The sequence below is a fragment of the Helianthus annuus genome, chromosome 7, assembly GCF_002127325.2.
Source record: "Helianthus annuus cultivar XRQ/B chromosome 7, HanXRQr2.0-SUNRISE, whole genome shotgun sequence".
Taxonomy (NCBI): Eukaryota; Viridiplantae; Streptophyta; class Magnoliopsida; order Asterales; family Asteraceae; genus Helianthus; species Helianthus annuus.
In genome coordinates, this window is record NC_035439.2 from 38,544,689 (window position 1) to 38,561,993 (window position 17,305).

Below are 17,305 nucleotides of genomic sequence, written 5' to 3' on the forward strand. Positions count from 1 at the left end.
TTTACACATTTACAAGTTTCACAATGTAACAAACAAACAACTATGTACAGTCAAACAATCAGAACGTATAAAATTTCATGGCAACCAAATGTGCAAATAAACAACTAGTCAATACATGATCGTGTAATACATATGAAATCGAATCTTGGAAATTCGAGTTGTCACATTATCCCCAACTTGAAAGAAATTTCGTCCCGAAATTTGGTACGCACTCACTGAGGAAGCTAGGTAAGTTACATCATTCACTGGTTTTCCTGGGGTGTCACATCATCCCCCCGTTGATTTGGAATTTCGTCCCGAAATTCAGTAGTAGTAGCTTCAGCCTCAGAAGTGGATGCATTGTTTTCGAATAACTGGGGGTACTTTTCTTTCATCTGATCTTCGCATTCCCAGGTATACTCTGGGCCACGCTGGGAGTTCCAACGAACTCGAACAAGAGGGATTCTATTGTGTTTGAGGACCTTAACATCCCGGTCCGTGATTTCAACAGGTTCCTCGACGAACTGCAACCGCTCGTCGATAGTGAGTTCCTTAAAAGGAACTATAAGGGTCTCATCTGATAGGCATTTCTTCAGATTCGACACGTGAAATACATTGTGAACTGCACCGAGTTCAGCTGGTAGTTTTAATCTGTAGGCTACTTTGCCAATCTTTTCTAAGATTTCGAATGGTCCGACGTACCGCGGATTCAGTTTGCCTCGTTTACCAAATCGAACCACACCCTTCCAGGGTGAAACTTTCAATAAAACCCGGTCCCCGACCTCAAATTCCAATGGCTTTCTACGCTTGTCCGCGTAGGCTTTCTGACGGTCGCGTGCTGCCGCCATGCGTTGTCGTATCTGTGCAATCTTTTCTGTGGCGTCCACAACAATATCTGGACCCGTAATCTGACTATCCCCCACCTCTGCCCAACAGAGAGGTGACCGGCATTTACGTCCGTACAATGCCTCGAATGGAGCGGCTTGAATGCTGGTGTGGTAACTGTTATTGTATGAAAACTCCACTAAAGGGAGGTGTTTTTCCCAGCCGTTTCCAAAATCGATGACACACGCTCGAAGCATGTCTTCTAGAGTTTGGATAGTTCGCTCAGACTGCCCATCCGTCTGAGGATGATATGCTGTGCTCATGTCTAACCGTGAGCCGAAGGATTTGTGCATCGCTTGCCAAAGCTCCGACGTGAATCGTGCATCGCGATCCGAAATAATAGAAGTGGGCACTCCGTGCCTCGAAACAACTTCTTTCAAGTAGATGTCTGCTAGGGTAGAGAACTTATCCGTTTCTTTGATAGCCAAGAAGTGAGCAGACTTTGTGAGTCGATCAACGATTACCCAAATAGTGTCATTCCCACGCTGGGATCTAGGTAAGCCCGTAACGAAATCCATGGAAATTTCTTCCCATTTCCACTGCGGTATCTTGGGCTGCTGAAGTAGACCAGCTGGTTTCTGATATTCAACCTTGACTCTCGCACAGGTTAAGCATTTGCCAACATAGGTGGCGATGTGGGCCTTCATACTAGGCCACCAATAAGTAGTACTGATGTCGTGGTACATTTTATCCGACCCTGGATGTACCGAATAGCGAGACTTGTGAGCTTCATCCATTACAAGTTCGCGTAAACCGCCATAAAGTGGGACCCAAATACGCCCCGTTACATAGTAGGCGCCGTCTTCCTTTTGTTCCATGCGTTGCCTTGAACCGCGTAAGGCTTCAGCTTTGACGTTTTCGGGTTTCAGTGCTTCTAACTGAGCAGCTCGTATCTGTGCAGGAAGACTGGACTGAATAGTAAGCTGTAGCGCTCGCACGCGCTTAGGTAGAGTGTCTTTCCGACTGAGGGCATCAGCCACAACATTGGCCTTGCCTGGATGATACTTGATGGCGCATTCGTAGTCGTTCAGAAGTTCAACCCATCTTCGTTGACGCATATTCAAATCCTTTTGCTTAAGAATATGCTCGAGACTCCTGTGATCGGTGTAAATTGTGCACCTGGTACCGTACAGGTAGTGTCGCCATATCTTAAGCGCGAAAACAACAGCTCCCAGCTCTAAATCGTGCGTCGTGTAGTTTCGTTCATGAACCTTGAGTTGCCGCGAAGCGTAGGCAATAACTTTATCCCGCTGCATCAATACACAACCAAGCCCCTGTATCGATGCGTCACAGTAAACCACGAAGTCATCCGTGCCCTCTGGCAATGAGAGAATAGGTGCGCTGCAAAGCCTATCTTTTAAGTACTGAAAAGCGGTCTCTTGCGTATTACCCCATCTGTAAACGACACCTTTCTGTGTTAACATAGTAAGTGGTTGCGCGATCTTGGAGAAGTCTTTAATAAATCGCCTGTAGTAACCCGCCAAACCCAAGAATTGGCGTATTTCAGTTGGTGTACGCGGTGCTGGCCAGTTTCTGATCGAATCAACCTTGGATGGATCGACATGAATCCCATCCTTGTTTACCACATGGCCTAAGAAGTGGACTTCACGAAGCCAGAAGTCGCATTTTGAAAACTTTGCATACAGTTGCTCCTTTCGAAGAAGTTCCAAAATCAGACGTAAGTGCTGCTCGTGCTCCTCCTGACTCTTGGAGTAAATCAAAATGTCGTCGATGAAGACGATAACAAACTTATCAAGATACGGTTTGCACACCCTGTTCATAAGATCCATGAAGACTGCAGGCGCGTTCGTAAGCCCGAATGGCATGACAAGAAACTCGTAATGACCGTAGCGAGTTCTGAAAGCGGTTTTGGAGACGTCCTCATCCCGGACTCTCAGCTGATGATACCCTGACCTTAAGTCAATCTTGGAATAGTAACACGACCCTTGCAACTGATCGAATAGGTCATCTATGCGCGGAAGAGGATAACGGTTCTTCACCGTCACCTTATTGAGTTCACGGTAGTCGATGCACATCCTGAACGAACCGTCTTTCTTCTTTACAAATAACACTGGAGCTCCCCAAGGCGAAGAGCTTGGACGAATAAAGCCCTTTTCCAAGAGTTCTTGCAGCTGCTTCGACATTTCTTCCAGTTCGGTTGGAGCTAATCGATACGGTGCGCGGGCTATTGGTGCTGCTCCAGGAGCTAACTCAATCTGAAACTCGACTTGGCGATGAGGAGGTAAACCAGGTAAATCTTCAGGAAACACTTGAGGAAAATCACGCACAACTGGTATATCCTCCAGCTTCCTTTCCTTTGCTGATGCGTCAGTGACAAGTGCCAGAATGGCAGTATGTCCCTTTCGTAAACATTTCTGCGCCTTTAAGTAAGAGATGATGCCAACCACAGCACCACTCTTGTCACCTTGTACTTCGAGAGGTTCCTGACTGGAGCGAGGAATACGAATAACTTTTTCTTTGCATAAGATCTCCGCATGATATTGGGATAGCCAATCCATACCGATGACGACGTCGAAACTACCCAAAACTATGGGTATGAGATCAATCGAGAAAGTCTGACCCGCTAGAACAATACTACAACCCTTGACTACCTGTGCGGCTTCTACACTTTTACCATTGGCTAGTTCTACGACGTGTTTGGTGTCTAGAGGTGTTGGTGTACGTTTTAATAATTTACTCATTTTCAATGACATATAACTTGTATCAGCACCCGAATCAAATAAGACAGTAACATAAATATCGTCGAGAAGAAACTTACCCATAACCACATTGGGATCATTCACTGCATCTCCTCGACCCAACACAAAAGCACGACCACGAGCTTCATTGCCGTTGTTGTTGTTGTTGTTTCCCCCGTTGTTGTTATTATTCCCGTTGCCCTGATTGTTGTTGTGATTGTTGTTCTGGTTTCTGTTCAACTGAGGGCATTGCCTTTTGAAGTGACCCTCTGCACCGCAATGAAAACACCCTTTGTTACCCTGCTCCTGATTCTGCTGTGCCTGGGGTTGCTGCTGATTCTGGTTTGCAGGACGAGCGCTTCTACAATCTTTAGCCTCGTGACCCATCTTGAGGCATCTTTGACAACGAACCTTATTACACTGGCCACTGTGATGTTTGTTGCAGGTGTTACACTTTGGGAGATTTCCTCGATACCCTCCCTGTCTGTGGCTGCCTGAGGAGTGCTGACTGGGACTCTGGTAACTGTCTGTCTTTCGCTGCTGAGCTTGTGACTGCACTGAAGCTGACCCCTTGCTAGAATCCCCATCCCATTTTCTCTTACTTTCACTGGGAGTAGCAAGTGTAGTAGAAGCAGTAGTGGTAGTAGTAGCACTAATACGCTTTGGCAGTTTGTTCTGATCCACTGCCTGATCGGTGATGCGATGAGCGAGACGCTGGATTTCCTGGATGTTGTTGAGATTAGCCGAGGTAACGTGGCTCTGTATTTCTGGTGCCAAACCTTTGAGGTACAACTCAATACGCTTGTATGGAGGGTCCACCATAGTTGGACATAACACAGCCAACTCATTTGATCTCTTGGTGTAAGCTTCGATTTCCGAACCAACCATTTTCAAGTTATACAACTCGTCCTCCAACTTGTGAATGTCTTCTCTAGTGCAGTATTCCCTCTTGATCAGTTCTTTGAATTCATTCCAGGGTGTGGCGTTAGCAGCTGCCAACCCTAAGATCTGCACTTGTGCGTTCCACCAAGTGAGCGCAATCCCTTCAAGTGTGCCAGTGGCGAACTTCACCCTGCGAGCCTCAGGGCATTCACACATTTCGAAAACCGACTCGAGCTTTTCAAACCAGTGGAGGAGTCCAACTGCCCCCTCCGTGCCACTGAACGAGCTAGGACGACAGTCCATGAAATTCTTGAATGTGCACCCAGGTTGTTGCTGAGCGGGTTGACCTATTGTGTATGAATAGGGCAAAGTTAAGTACGAGAATTAATGTAGGATCTAAAGATCCTAGTGTCTATACTGCAGGGTATACTACCTGCTTGGGCGGCTGCAACTGCCGCAGCAACGAGAGCCTCTAGCTGGGCTTGAGTCATGGTAATTCGTGCGGCCATTGATCTTCACATCAAAGGCAACATAAGTGAGAAAGGTTCGCGAATAGTGCGATGACAGAAGAGTGTAAGCACATAAGTATTCTCATGCAATGACAAGTTGTGAGCAAGGTAATGTAAGCATACTACGAGCAAAGTTCTATGCAAATTCTAGCATGTAGGCAATAAACATAAACCTTATTACCTAAGAAGTTGAGTCTTGCACGTGGAGCGAAGCGTCGTTGTGGATCGTTGAGAGCACTGTTCTGGTTATAGTCTGGTTTTAATAAAAACGTTTTTCCATATTAAAACCAAGTTCTCTATAACCAATGGCTCTGATACCAATCTGTCACACCCCCAAAATCCACCTGCGGAGTATCACCGCTTGGGAGCGTGACTGACCAGGATCAAGCCACCAATCATATTGAACATGCATTTAATATTAAGTAAAATAACTGAAAACCATCCATTCAATACAAAAGGTGATCAAACAAATCATCGTTTCAAAATGTAGCGGAAGCATAGTAAATAAACCAGTAGTAGTTAACAGTTTTAAGTGTCATAATAGCTCAACAGAAAAGCCACGATCCTTGTCCACAACGACCCGCTTCTCCAGTGCAAGCTCCAAGTACCTAACGATCTGCAAGGCATGTAACAGAATGATCAACAAACTAGTTGAGCGAGTTCACAGAAAGTAAATGCATAATAGTAAGTTCATTTGTAACAGATGGCTCTACTGGGCCGATTGTATGTTCTATTGGTGGTGGTGTTCCACGTTACTGCTGGTGGTGTTCCACGTTACTGGTGGTGGTGTTCCACGTTACTGGTGGTGGTGTTCCACGTTACTGGTGGTGGTGTTCCACGTTGTATAACCACTAGACTACTCGTAACTATAGGTATCCTTCACAACCGAGGATAGTAAAGTGGTAGTCTAGTCATAGTGTCAATAGAGTATCTAATCAACCTTTCAATCCCATTCCCAACACCCCGGGAATCCCATGCCTTGGTAAGAGTGTGAACTCACCTTGGTTTGCTCGGTATGCTAGGTTATGCACTCACAAGAATTTAATCACGTCCTATTGTATGCATGTATAACAAATCAGTTCATGTTCGCAATGATACGCATGCAATTTAATGTTCACATAGCAGTCAGTTTGCATATCGGCACAACACGTATTATTGCACGTATACAAATGTTAACGTTCATCAAGCATGGCATGCCAAATAACTCAAGCATATAATTCCATCTTTCAAAGTAGGTTCATAAATCCCTAGTATCTTTCGAATCCAACTATTATCTTTCGACAACAGTTATCACAATTATCCTTCGGACCGAATGTTATGTTTCGGACCAATGTCATCTTTCGGTCAAAGCTATCTTTCGGTCCAAACTATCTTTCGGTCAAAGCTATGGTTCGGTCCAAACTATCTTTCGGTCAAAGCTATGGTTCGGTCCAAACTATCTTTCGGTCAATGCTATCCTTCGGTCAACACTACTATGTTTCGAAGGACTATGTTTCGAAGGGCATGTATCCTTCGACAAATAACAGTTACGTTTACACCAAGTTTCCAAGTTTAACCGATTATCAATTAACACAGCTTTCAAGTAATCGGTTACCTATAATCGATCAAACAGTCAGTTTCATATTAAAACCTTATGAACCCTAATTTAACCGTATGAACAATAATAATACTCAATCATGTGTGTTCCGATTTCATGAACGATAACAATTTCGGATTGCATAAAATCACATCCGATCCACAATCACATCCGATTCACCAAACAGTGTCATTAAACATAGTTCACAACAGATCCGATTAGCATACAAATCCGATTAACATCAATATACAATCATTATACGTAACCGGTTAACATACAAACAACATATTGACATGTGATTGATAAATCATGAAATCATATACTTTAGACACTAACCGGGATAGAAAGCAAAAGAATTGATCAGCAAGTAGTCTCCGTAAATTTGTGGTTGCCGTCACAAGTAAAGGTGTTCTAGGGTTTTTGAAACTAACAGCCGGTTACATGCATCACGTATATAAACGTATCACAGGAATGGGCCAAGCCCATTAGAAAGACTGGGCCGAAAGATGTCGAAGGATAAAATCCTTGGTCGAAGGATATGGTTCGAGACCCTTCAAGTCGAAAGTTGATCTTTCGGATCGAAGGATATGTTTCGTGATCCTTCGATCCTTGAGCCATGTTTCGTGGACATCCTTCGAAGGTTGTTTGTGTGATGCAATGTGTTTCACACTAACTAGTTTACACATTTACAAGTTTCACAATGTAACAAACAAACAACTATGTACAGTCAAACAATCAGAACGTATAAAATTTCATGGCAACCAAATGTGCAAATAAACAACTAGTCAATACATGATCGTGTAATACATATGAAATCGAATCTTGGAAATTCGAGTTGTCACATTATCCCCAACTTGAAAGAAATTTCGTCCCGAAATTTGGTACGCACTCACTGAGGAAGCTAGGTAAGTTACATCATTCACTGGTTTTCCTGGGGTGTCACAATATGAAAGGTAATCCTTTTACTAGACCTTTACTTGCTAATTTGCTTAGGTTTTTGAAATTTAAGTGAGCCAATCTTTTATGCCACAACCAACTACTTCCTTTGTTGATTTTTTAAAATAAACATAGTTTAGGATGTTTATTTTCTTCCTTGAAGTCAAAGTAGTATATTGATTGTCTTATTCTTTTCCCACTTAAATATATTTTATTATCATCCATACCTATTAGCAAGCATTTTTCTGGTAAAAATGTTACCTGAAAACCTTTGTCACAAAATTGACCACGGCTCAGCAAGTTGTACTTTAAGCCTTCTACATAGGCTACTCTTTCATGGTCAAACATCCATACCTGTTACATCCGTATCCCATGATCCTTCCTTTCACTCCATTTCCAAAGTTCACCATTTTACCCAGCTTTGAGAAAAAGTTGCTGAGTAAGCTCCTATCCCCAGTCATGTGCTTGGAGCTTCTTGAGTCGCAGTACCAGATCTGCTGCACATGATGGTCTTGAAATGAAATGGTTAGAGGGTTTTAGGTACCCAGGCATACTTGGGTACTCTTTTTGATGATATTTTGGTTTTATAATTTCTTCTAAATGACCTTTCATCAGAATTTCTGTTAAATGCTGAGCCATTAACAGAATTTTTCTTTTTCTTTTGGAGATGGTGTTGAACAAGCTTCATTATTTCACCACACATCCAAGAATCATCAGAAATCTCTGATGTTTCTTCCTGTGATGGAATGAAGGGATAATTTTGAAAAGATGAGTGAACTGCTTCTGGAGTTTTTACAAACTCTTGATTACATCACTTCTTTTTGGTTCCAAGTTTGGCTTGTCAAAGAAGTATTCAGAACATGTTGATTTGCAACTTTCAGAATCAGATTCTGATATAAATTTATCAGAAATATGTTGACTTGCTTTTACAAAGACAGTGGGTTTGATATTATTTGTTCTCACATAACCCAAACCCTCTCCTTTGTTCTTTGGAGTGGACTCTATGAAATTTACGAATTCTTTTGCTTCTTGAAAACCTCTTACATTAATTTCTTTATCATTGATTTTCTTGTAAAGATCTCTTCTTTCATTTTCATAGAACTATATTTTAGCTCTTTGATCTAAACTTTGCTCTATAAGTAATTGGTTTTCAAGAATAATTTTATTTAAGGTCCTCTGCAACTCATCAGATTTTTTACCATCTGATTGATGTTTAACTTGCAAGTTTAAAAAATCTGACATGAGCTCATTTAGCTTGTGTTCAAGATCAAGATTGTCTAAACTTACCTGTTGTCCTGAAGTCTCTGGTATGTCATCAGAAAGTGCCATGAGACAAAAATTGGCCATTTCTTCTTCTTCTTCATCAGAAGAGCCATCAGATAGCCATGTATCTGTCCCAGCAATTAAACTGACTTGTTGTTGCTGTTTCTTAGCTTCCTCAATCTTCTTTTCATAGTAAGCAACATCTTTCAGCTTCTTGGTCTTGCACTCAGATGCATAATGACATTTTTGCTTGCACTTATAGCACACCACCTCAGCCTTCCCTTTATCCTTAGATCTAACTTCTTCTTTAGATCTACCATCCATCCTCCTTCTATCACTCCTCTGGTATCTCTGGCCTCCTCCCCTCAACCTCTACTCAAATGTTTTGGTGAGCAGCGCTATTGCTTAAGCAAAAGCTGAAAAATCTGATGATGTATCAGAAGTTTCAAGACTCTGGCTGTTTGATGGTTATGGATCATTGGAAGTTGTTTGTCTTTGTGGGTTTGAGATAAGAGCTAAAGATCCCCCTCTTAGAATGGTTTCTTCAAATATTTCTTCCTCTCTAGGGATCAAGATGCTATATAAGACATGAAGACTCATGTTTCCTAGTTCTGAGGTTAAGGACAAAGTCATTGTGAGACTCCTCCATTCTCTAGGCAAAGCATCAAGAAATTTTATGTTTCTTTCATCATTTGATTTAGTTATTCCAAATTTCTTTAGCTCGTTTAAAAGTTTTGTGAACCTTTGATATGTGTCATTTAACTTTTCATTAGGTAAACTTTTAAACCTTTCATAAGATGAGACGTTATTTGTTCTCTTGTTTCTTTTCATCCTTTCTCCTCCTTCACAAAGATTTTCTAACTGATCCCATATTTCCTTGGCTGATGCACAAGCATCAATTTGTGAAAATATGTCATTGGGGATGGTCATAATTAAGAGTGATTTTGCTCTTTCATCCCCAGCTACCAGTTCCTTGTCTTCCTCACTCCAAAGTATTTCACTTTTTCGGAGCTCGGGAGGCAGGGATAGCAGGTAGTTGGTCAGTTGCTGGAATTGCTGGTATTTCAGTCATTGGTATATGTGGACCCCTTTCAATGGATTGAAACAAAGCTCGGTCATGACCATTAAGGAAATTGACCATCCTGATTTTCCATTAGGGGTATTCCTCTCTGACCAGAGTCGGAGGTTTGGACATAGAACCAATATTGAAAGCATTATTTCAGGATTGAAAGCTGGCCATATTTAGAAAAAAGAAGAAGAGCGATTGATCGCCTTAACAACTGTTGGACCCAGTATGGCCTTAACAACTTCTTTTTACGTAATATGGCAAGTGATTTCAGTATATGTGAAAAAGATGTGCGGAAATGGAAATCAGACTTTCAAGAAACAAGACCTACAGAATTATCAAGTTCATATCACTTTGAAACAAATTAGTTTAACAAGGTGATTGTAAGATTATTATCTAATACAAATGAATCTTGAATTCTCTGGGTGAGAAGAGCAGTGGAGTTTGAGTGTTTGTATATGAATGCTAAGCTTCAAACTCAAATATCTTTTGCCTCTCGAGCCTTCTATTTATAGATGGCGGTGTACATGAATAAACAATTGTTTATTCATGCAATAAGTCCTGCGTAAAGTAGCAATTTGACATATTCATTGAATCCATCGTTCAAGTTGCATTTGTAATCATCATAACCAATAATGTCATGCTTTGATCATTGGTGGCAGGATAGAGTTGGGATTTCAGACAAGTGGGGTCTTTATCAGAATTTCTGATAAACCAATTCATCAGAAATTCTGGTGAACAAATCATCAGAAAGTCTGATTTCCATTTCCGCACATCTTTTTCACATATACTGAAATCACTTGCAATATTACGTAAAAAGTTGTTAAGGCCATACTGGGTCCAACAGGTATAAATATCGAGTCTTCGACCTAATCTTCCCACAGTCCAACTGTGCCAACGACCGCCTAACCTGAAATTTATCCATTTCTTATAGCGGAAGTTTGGAACTTTACTCGCTTTTGGCTTGTCGTACGAGTAGGTAGCGAAGAATTCTAGCGTAAGCTCTCGATAGATCAGCCGGTCAATGTTGACCAACCGTGTAAGCGGAACTGTTAACATGTTTTCGAGCCGGTCGCGTTGATTTAGTTCAGTCATAACTTCCCAATCCAACCTTCTTGGGATGCAAAACTTATTCCGCCTCTGCCATAGTGCATTAAGTTTCGGAATGCAAAGAATTTCTCTCGTGTTGTTTTCATTGAATTGGAGAAACGGATGGTTCATCTGCATGAGGGATTACAGTTAGAACAGGAGAAATAGAAAAAATATCATTCGGAACAGCCTAGCACACAGCTATGAAGCTACTTCTTACTAATCTGGGCGATTCGCACGGGCGTGCGACCAGCCGCACGGTCGTGCGTCCCCGAGACCAGTGCCTGTGATCGGAATTCGCCGACAACGCACGTACAGTGCCAAACGTGAACGATCGTGCGACTCCGAGATCACAGCAAAACCTTGTGAACATTCGTAACTGAACGACCGTTCCACCCGAGGAACGACCGTGCGAGAGCGTTTTCTGCATATTTCGAACCCCCGAACCAGAACAACCAGATTTTTCTGAAAATTATCAAATTTTTGGCAAACAGGGGTTGGAAATCCGACCGGATGTTCACGAATCACATGATTCTTACAAGGGCTAGGGCTTCGATTGTATTTATGAAGGGAACCCTAAAAAGCCTTGAAGAAATTGGACAAATCTACCCTAGAACAAGGATGAAACTGAAAATCGAAGAGAAAAAACATACCGTGCGAAAGGATCGGAGAAACCGTGCGAAAAATGGTGTGATTTTGGGGAAAACTCAGTATGGAACAGCTGGTGCAGTTTAGGGTTCGCGAATGAGGATGGGGGCTGCAGATAAGGGATTTTATATAGCACAAATGACCAAACTGCCCCTGGCCTCTCGCACGGTCGTGCGAGCCACCGCACGGTCGTGCGTCTCTGACTTTGACCGATCTTGGCACGCTGACCTCGGCAATGCACTGAGGGTGTGACTCGAGGTGCTGGCTCACAACCGCACGGGCATGCGGTCTGTGGCACGGTCGTGCCGAATCTGCAGAGCAGCCTGTTTGCTGCATAACCCATTTCCAACTGTTTTTCTGACCTTTTCTCGCCATTTTTTCAATACACTAACTGTTTTAACATTTTTCCAATGTGGAACCTTCGCTCGGCATTTTAACATTTTTCCAATGTGGAACCTTCGCTCGGAACCTATGAAAACTACCAAATACGCGAAAAAACACATAAAAACGACAAAAACACAAAAAATGACAATTATACCCATAAAGCGCCAAAGACGCTCTTGCTACATTTTTGATCCTCGAGTCAGTAGCGTAGACTCTCCTCCCCACACTTAAGCTGTATGCGGGGTGTGGAGCTCCATACCTCCACCGCCGACTCGATCGACCCTCCAACGTAAAGCTTCAAGCGATGCCCATTTACCTTGAAAATTACACCGTCCGCGTTCTCAATTGCGACAGTCCCATATGGAAATACCTCTTTTACCGTGTATGGACCTGTCCAACGCGAATGTAATTTGCCTGGAAATAAACGCAACCTCGAGTTGTAGAGCAAAACAAGATCTCCCGCTTGGAATTGTTTATGGTCCTTCAAGCGTTTATTATGCAATCTCTTGGTGCGCTCCTTCAAGCGTTTATTATGCAATCTCTTGGTGCGCTCCTTACACGAAGTTTTCATGAGCGTGTTGTTGTAGCTCCTCTAACTCGTGAATCTGAAGGAACCGGGCTTCACCTACGGTTTTTAGATCCAGATTTGCCGTTTTTAGAGCCCACATTGCTTTGTGCTCCAACTCCACACGTAAATGACATGCCTTTCCGTAAACAAGCCTAAAGGGAGTAGTCCCAATAGGCGTCTTGTAAGGTGTACGGAAAGCCCAAAGCACTTCATCCAGTTTGTCTGACCAATCCTTGCGGTTTGCACCTACCGACCGCTCAAGGATTTTTTTTCAGCACCCGGTTCATGACCTCCACTTGCCCGCTTGTCTGTGGATGATAGGGCGTGGATAAACGGTGATGCACACCATAACGGGACAAAGCTCTCTCGAGCTGAGTATTGCAAAAGTGCGTCCCTTTGTCACTGATAAGCGCCTTCGGTGCGCCAAACCGGGCAAACGAACTCTTTAAAAATCTCACGACTACCCTGGCATCATTGGTGGGCAGGGCCTGTGCCTCCGCCCACTTCGATACATAATCAACTGCAACCAGGATATCTTTGTTTCCTCGTGAGGGGGGAAATGTTCCCAGAAGTCTATCGCCCAGATATCAAAGACTTCACAAACTTGAATCCAGTTTTGAGGCATTTCATCATGTGCCGATATATTTGTTGCCCTCTGGCAGGCATCGCACGCTCTGACCCAACTTTACGCATCATGAAATATAGTCGGCCAATAAAACCCGGAATCAAGCACCTTCTTGGCGGTGAAATTGGCTCCATTGTGGCCTCCGGTAGGTCCCTCGTGACAGTGGCGCAGAATGTCAGTCACCTCTTTTCCCGAAACGCATCTTCTTATCACCTGAGCAACACCAACCGTAAACACGAAAGGGTCATCCCAAATGTAGTGCTTGACGTCTGAAAAGAATTTCCTCTTTTGCTGGTGAGTCAACCCCTTAATCAGAATCCCGCGAGCAAGATAGTTCGCAAAGTCGGCGAACCATGGTGACTCATCGCATATCTCAACACTCATCAACGACTCGTGTGGGAAATTGTCATAGATTGAATCCCAAAGCGTGTCCTTGATGTCTCCATGCTCCAGCCGAGATAGATGTTCAGCCGCTACATTCAAAGCACCCTTTTTTTCTTGAATTTCGATATCAAACTCCTGCAGCAATAGTATCCATCTGATGAGATGCTAGCCAAAGTACGGTTGAGCAATCGACATGATATATTTGCTCACATTCCGGGCGAAGGTTATAGTTTGCAGGAACATTCTATAGTCTTAATAAGAGGAGGTAGAGTGAAAGATTCGCCAGGTGTGAAATCCCATTGTATTCGGGTAGTTGTTCCATAACACCGCTAGTCTACGACTACTAGTCGCTCCATTGTTGCACCACCCCAATGTGTGTGAACAACCACCTCTGACGCAGAGACTACGAGCGACGGACAACTAAATGACAACGAGTGGTTGCTTTACCGTCGAGTGGTAATAACGACAACTATAGTAGGTTTGATAGTAGCGTTAGGACGACTGGTTCTCTTAGTTGTATTGCCCTAACGCAATGACTCAAACAACTACGAGTGCTCCCAAGACGATGAGATGCATGCGCTATACCGTCGAGTATTGCTTGCGAAGCAACCGCAACTCGTTGTAGGTCCTCCCCTTACATTACAGTCGAGTAGCTTTCACTCCTTCGCTTGCAATGTGCGGTTGGTTTACCAAACGCATGGCTTCCCCAACGCCAATAGTCGCATAACCAGTATACACGAGCTGAATTAGGTTTTTTCGGTGTTCTCGTTGGTACACGCGGGCGTACTCCTTGCTTCTGGGGACATTGATCTGAAGCTCGAGTACGGTCCGTGCGCCATTTTTCTTCTCTACCATGACCAATCAATTAATTTAATGTAGGCATCGCGCTCTTGACTTTTATCCTTCCCCCCCCCCTGATTTTTGCCCTATCGCTAGTGGTTACTCCCGATCCGAAGCACCCCTTTTCCATTCATAGAGAGATCCAATCGTCAAAATCAATAAAAAGGCCATCGTGGACCAAGATCCAAAGGGATCAATCTTGTTGAGAGGTACTGCCCAAGGAAAGGAAAAGGTGACTTCCGGATCAGGGATAATAAATAAAATAGAAACAAGATAAAATCGTATATCAAAACGTCTTCTGGCATCACCGAAAGGATCGAAACCACATTCGTAGGACGACAATTTTTCTGGATAGGTCAAACTATTGGAAGCAAATGGAAAAGGAACACTGTGTGGGATCAAAGTAACTAGCGGACTAATCACTAAATAGATACAAGTAGGTGCAAATTCTGACATCACCACAGCCCACTTTGTTTTCTTGCTCCTTGCTCGTGGAGCGGCATACCGAAAAAAAAGATAGGATTTGAATCGATGACTTAAGCCCTTGTGCTATTCCCCCCTGATCGTATTGTAGATAGCAGTCAGAGTCAGTACGCTTTCTATTCTCTTTATATTATATATGAAAATAGATAAGAAAGGAGGGCTGCCGAGGCCCGGAACTTCTCCGAGAGGTTCCTTTCGATACTCTGCGCACAGAAGCGATATCGAACATCACTTATTGTCATTTCTCAATTGATGATACTTCATTTAACTACTTAATAAGATACGAAGATCCATAAAAAGATCAAATAATGGAAGGCGGAAGGTCGATTAAGAAAGGAGCTTTTCAAATCAAAGAATTCGTTGATTGTAAAGCCTTCTTTCAGATAAGTCATTTTATAAAAAAAACTCCTTAACTCATTAACTCGGGATCGGTAAAGGCCTTACTCTATTCCTTGTCAGGAATAGCGAACTTAGAGCTTCTCCTACTATTGGCTATCTAACTATCAGGAAATCGGGGGTTTTATCAGGGAATCGGTATCGTGGTGGTGCTACGAGATGATGAGAACCGATTGACCGCTACCTAAGAGAAGATAAGTAGTTCTTCTATCGTTCAAGGGCCAGGGGAGAACATGTAGCGGCTTGCCTAGATCTCGTATTTCCCACGTAGTCCGTTGAAATACCAACGATTCTCCTCTCAAAGTAATAGAGAGATCCTTTTCTTTTTCCGGTATGTAGCTCTGAAAGCAAGGAGCGCATCATCAGAGCAGGGCGAAAACGAACATAGGATCATGGCCCTTTTCTTCTTTCTTTTGCTGCTGATCTCACATCGAGAGCAGCCCCTTCATGTTCAGGATGATCAGATGAGAGATCTTCCTCCGACTCCGATAAATCGGTCAAGCGGGAGGCTACCCTCGACTTACCTCTCTCTATAAAAACCCCTTCCCCGGAGGGGAGCATAAGCTCCAAGATGAGTATGTCCTGGATTACCGGATTCATTCTCGTCCTGATCCACCATGACATTTTTTTCGAAAGAAAAATGACAGGAGAGGGCGCGTAATGATCTTTGAGAAGATCACAAGGTGCTGAACAGGATAGCGGGGTCTGTAGGTTTTTGTGAAAGGGATGCTCTTCTCATGTTATTGCCGAAAAGAAGAAGCGAATTCCTCTATTTGATGTCGATTCACCCACACTTCCATTCCTAGTAGAGGGACGCTAACTGCTTGCTGGCTGGGAGCTGTATGAGTGGTAACGTCCACGTACGGCTCCATGAGAAGGGCGGTGGACAGAAATGGCCTTGTTGTACCTCACTCTTGTCTTCAATGGGGTATGCTCTTTCTTTTTTTGGGAGAGTATGCCAATATTATCTTAATGAAGTGCAGGGCTTTGCATCTGACATTCGTTGGGCTTCACTCTTCGGGAGCCTGCATCCCGGCGTTTTTGCGCAATAAACCCCTCCGGCCAAAGACTAGTGGTAGGTGGTCCTGCGGAGCTTTCGGAAAAGGGTAGCCTCGTGTGTAAGCACAACAATGAACCGAGGCGAACCCCCAGACGACCTATCTAAGATTAGGGGAAGCCATGCGTTGCTGAAAAGATATCTGATGGCTGCTTGATCAGTATACACAATTGTCTTTGAAAGCACCAAATACGATCTAAATTTGTCAAATGCAAAAACAACCGCCAAGAGCTCTTTTTCAGTCGTGGTATAGTTCTCCTGAGCGTCGTGAAGAGCCTTGCTCGCATAATAGATCGGGTGAAAGTGCTTTTCTTTCTTTTGACCCAAAACGACCCCTATAGCGAAATCGCTCGCGTCGCACATAATTTCGAATGGTAGACTCCAGTCCGGCGCGACTAAAATAGGGGCCTTGATCATCTTTTGCTTGAGAAGGTCAAAAGCCCTCAAGAAATCATCCCCAAAGATAAACGGAGCGTCTTTCTCCAACAGACGGGTCATGGGCCTAGCGATTTTTGAAAAATCCTTGATGAATCGCTTGTAGAACCCCGCATAACCAAGAAAGCTCCGTATCGCTCTCATAGAGGTGGGCGGCGGAAGTCGTGAAATTATATCAACTTTGGCTGGATCGACCTCCATACCAGCACGTGAAATCTTGTGTCCCAAAACTAAGCCCTCTCATACCATGAAGTGACACTTTTCCCAGTTTAGGACAAGATTCGTCTCTACACACCTCTTCAACATCTTCTTTAAATTTTCCAAACAATGATCGAAGGAATCTCCAAATACCGAAAAGTAATCCATGAAAACATCCATAGAATCCTCGATCATATCATGAAAAATTGCAACCATGCATCTCTAGAAGGTCGCTGGTGCATTGCATAACCCAAAAGGCATCCACTGGTAGGCGAATGTGCCAAAAGGGCAAGTAAAGGTAGTCTCCTCCTGATCCTCAGGAGCAATAGGAATTTGGAAGTATCCAGAAAACCCTCCAAGAAACAGTAGTACGACTTCCCCGACAGACGTTCCAACATCTGAT

At 43.4% G+C, this 17,305-nt stretch overlaps 1 protein-coding gene and 1 pseudogene across 1 annotated transcript; one reads left to right on the plus strand and one right to left on the minus strand.

Annotated features, from left to right (window-relative positions):
* Positions 1-14,410: 14,410 nt before the first annotated feature.
* On the minus strand, positions 14,411-15,129 carry LOC118480619 (NADH-ubiquinone oxidoreductase chain 3-like). The gene has a single exon (XM_035975756.1). It carries the CDS (start codon positions 14,787-14,789, stop codon positions 14,433-14,435), a length of 357 nt encoding a protein of 118 aa, XP_035831649.1. The 5' UTR covers positions 14,790-15,129; the 3' UTR covers positions 14,411-14,432.
* Positions 15,130-15,565: 436 nt separating this feature from the next.
* On the plus strand, positions 15,566-16,135 carry LOC110910255 (annotated as a pseudogene).
* The last annotated feature ends 1,170 nt before the right edge of the window (positions 16,136-17,305 follow it).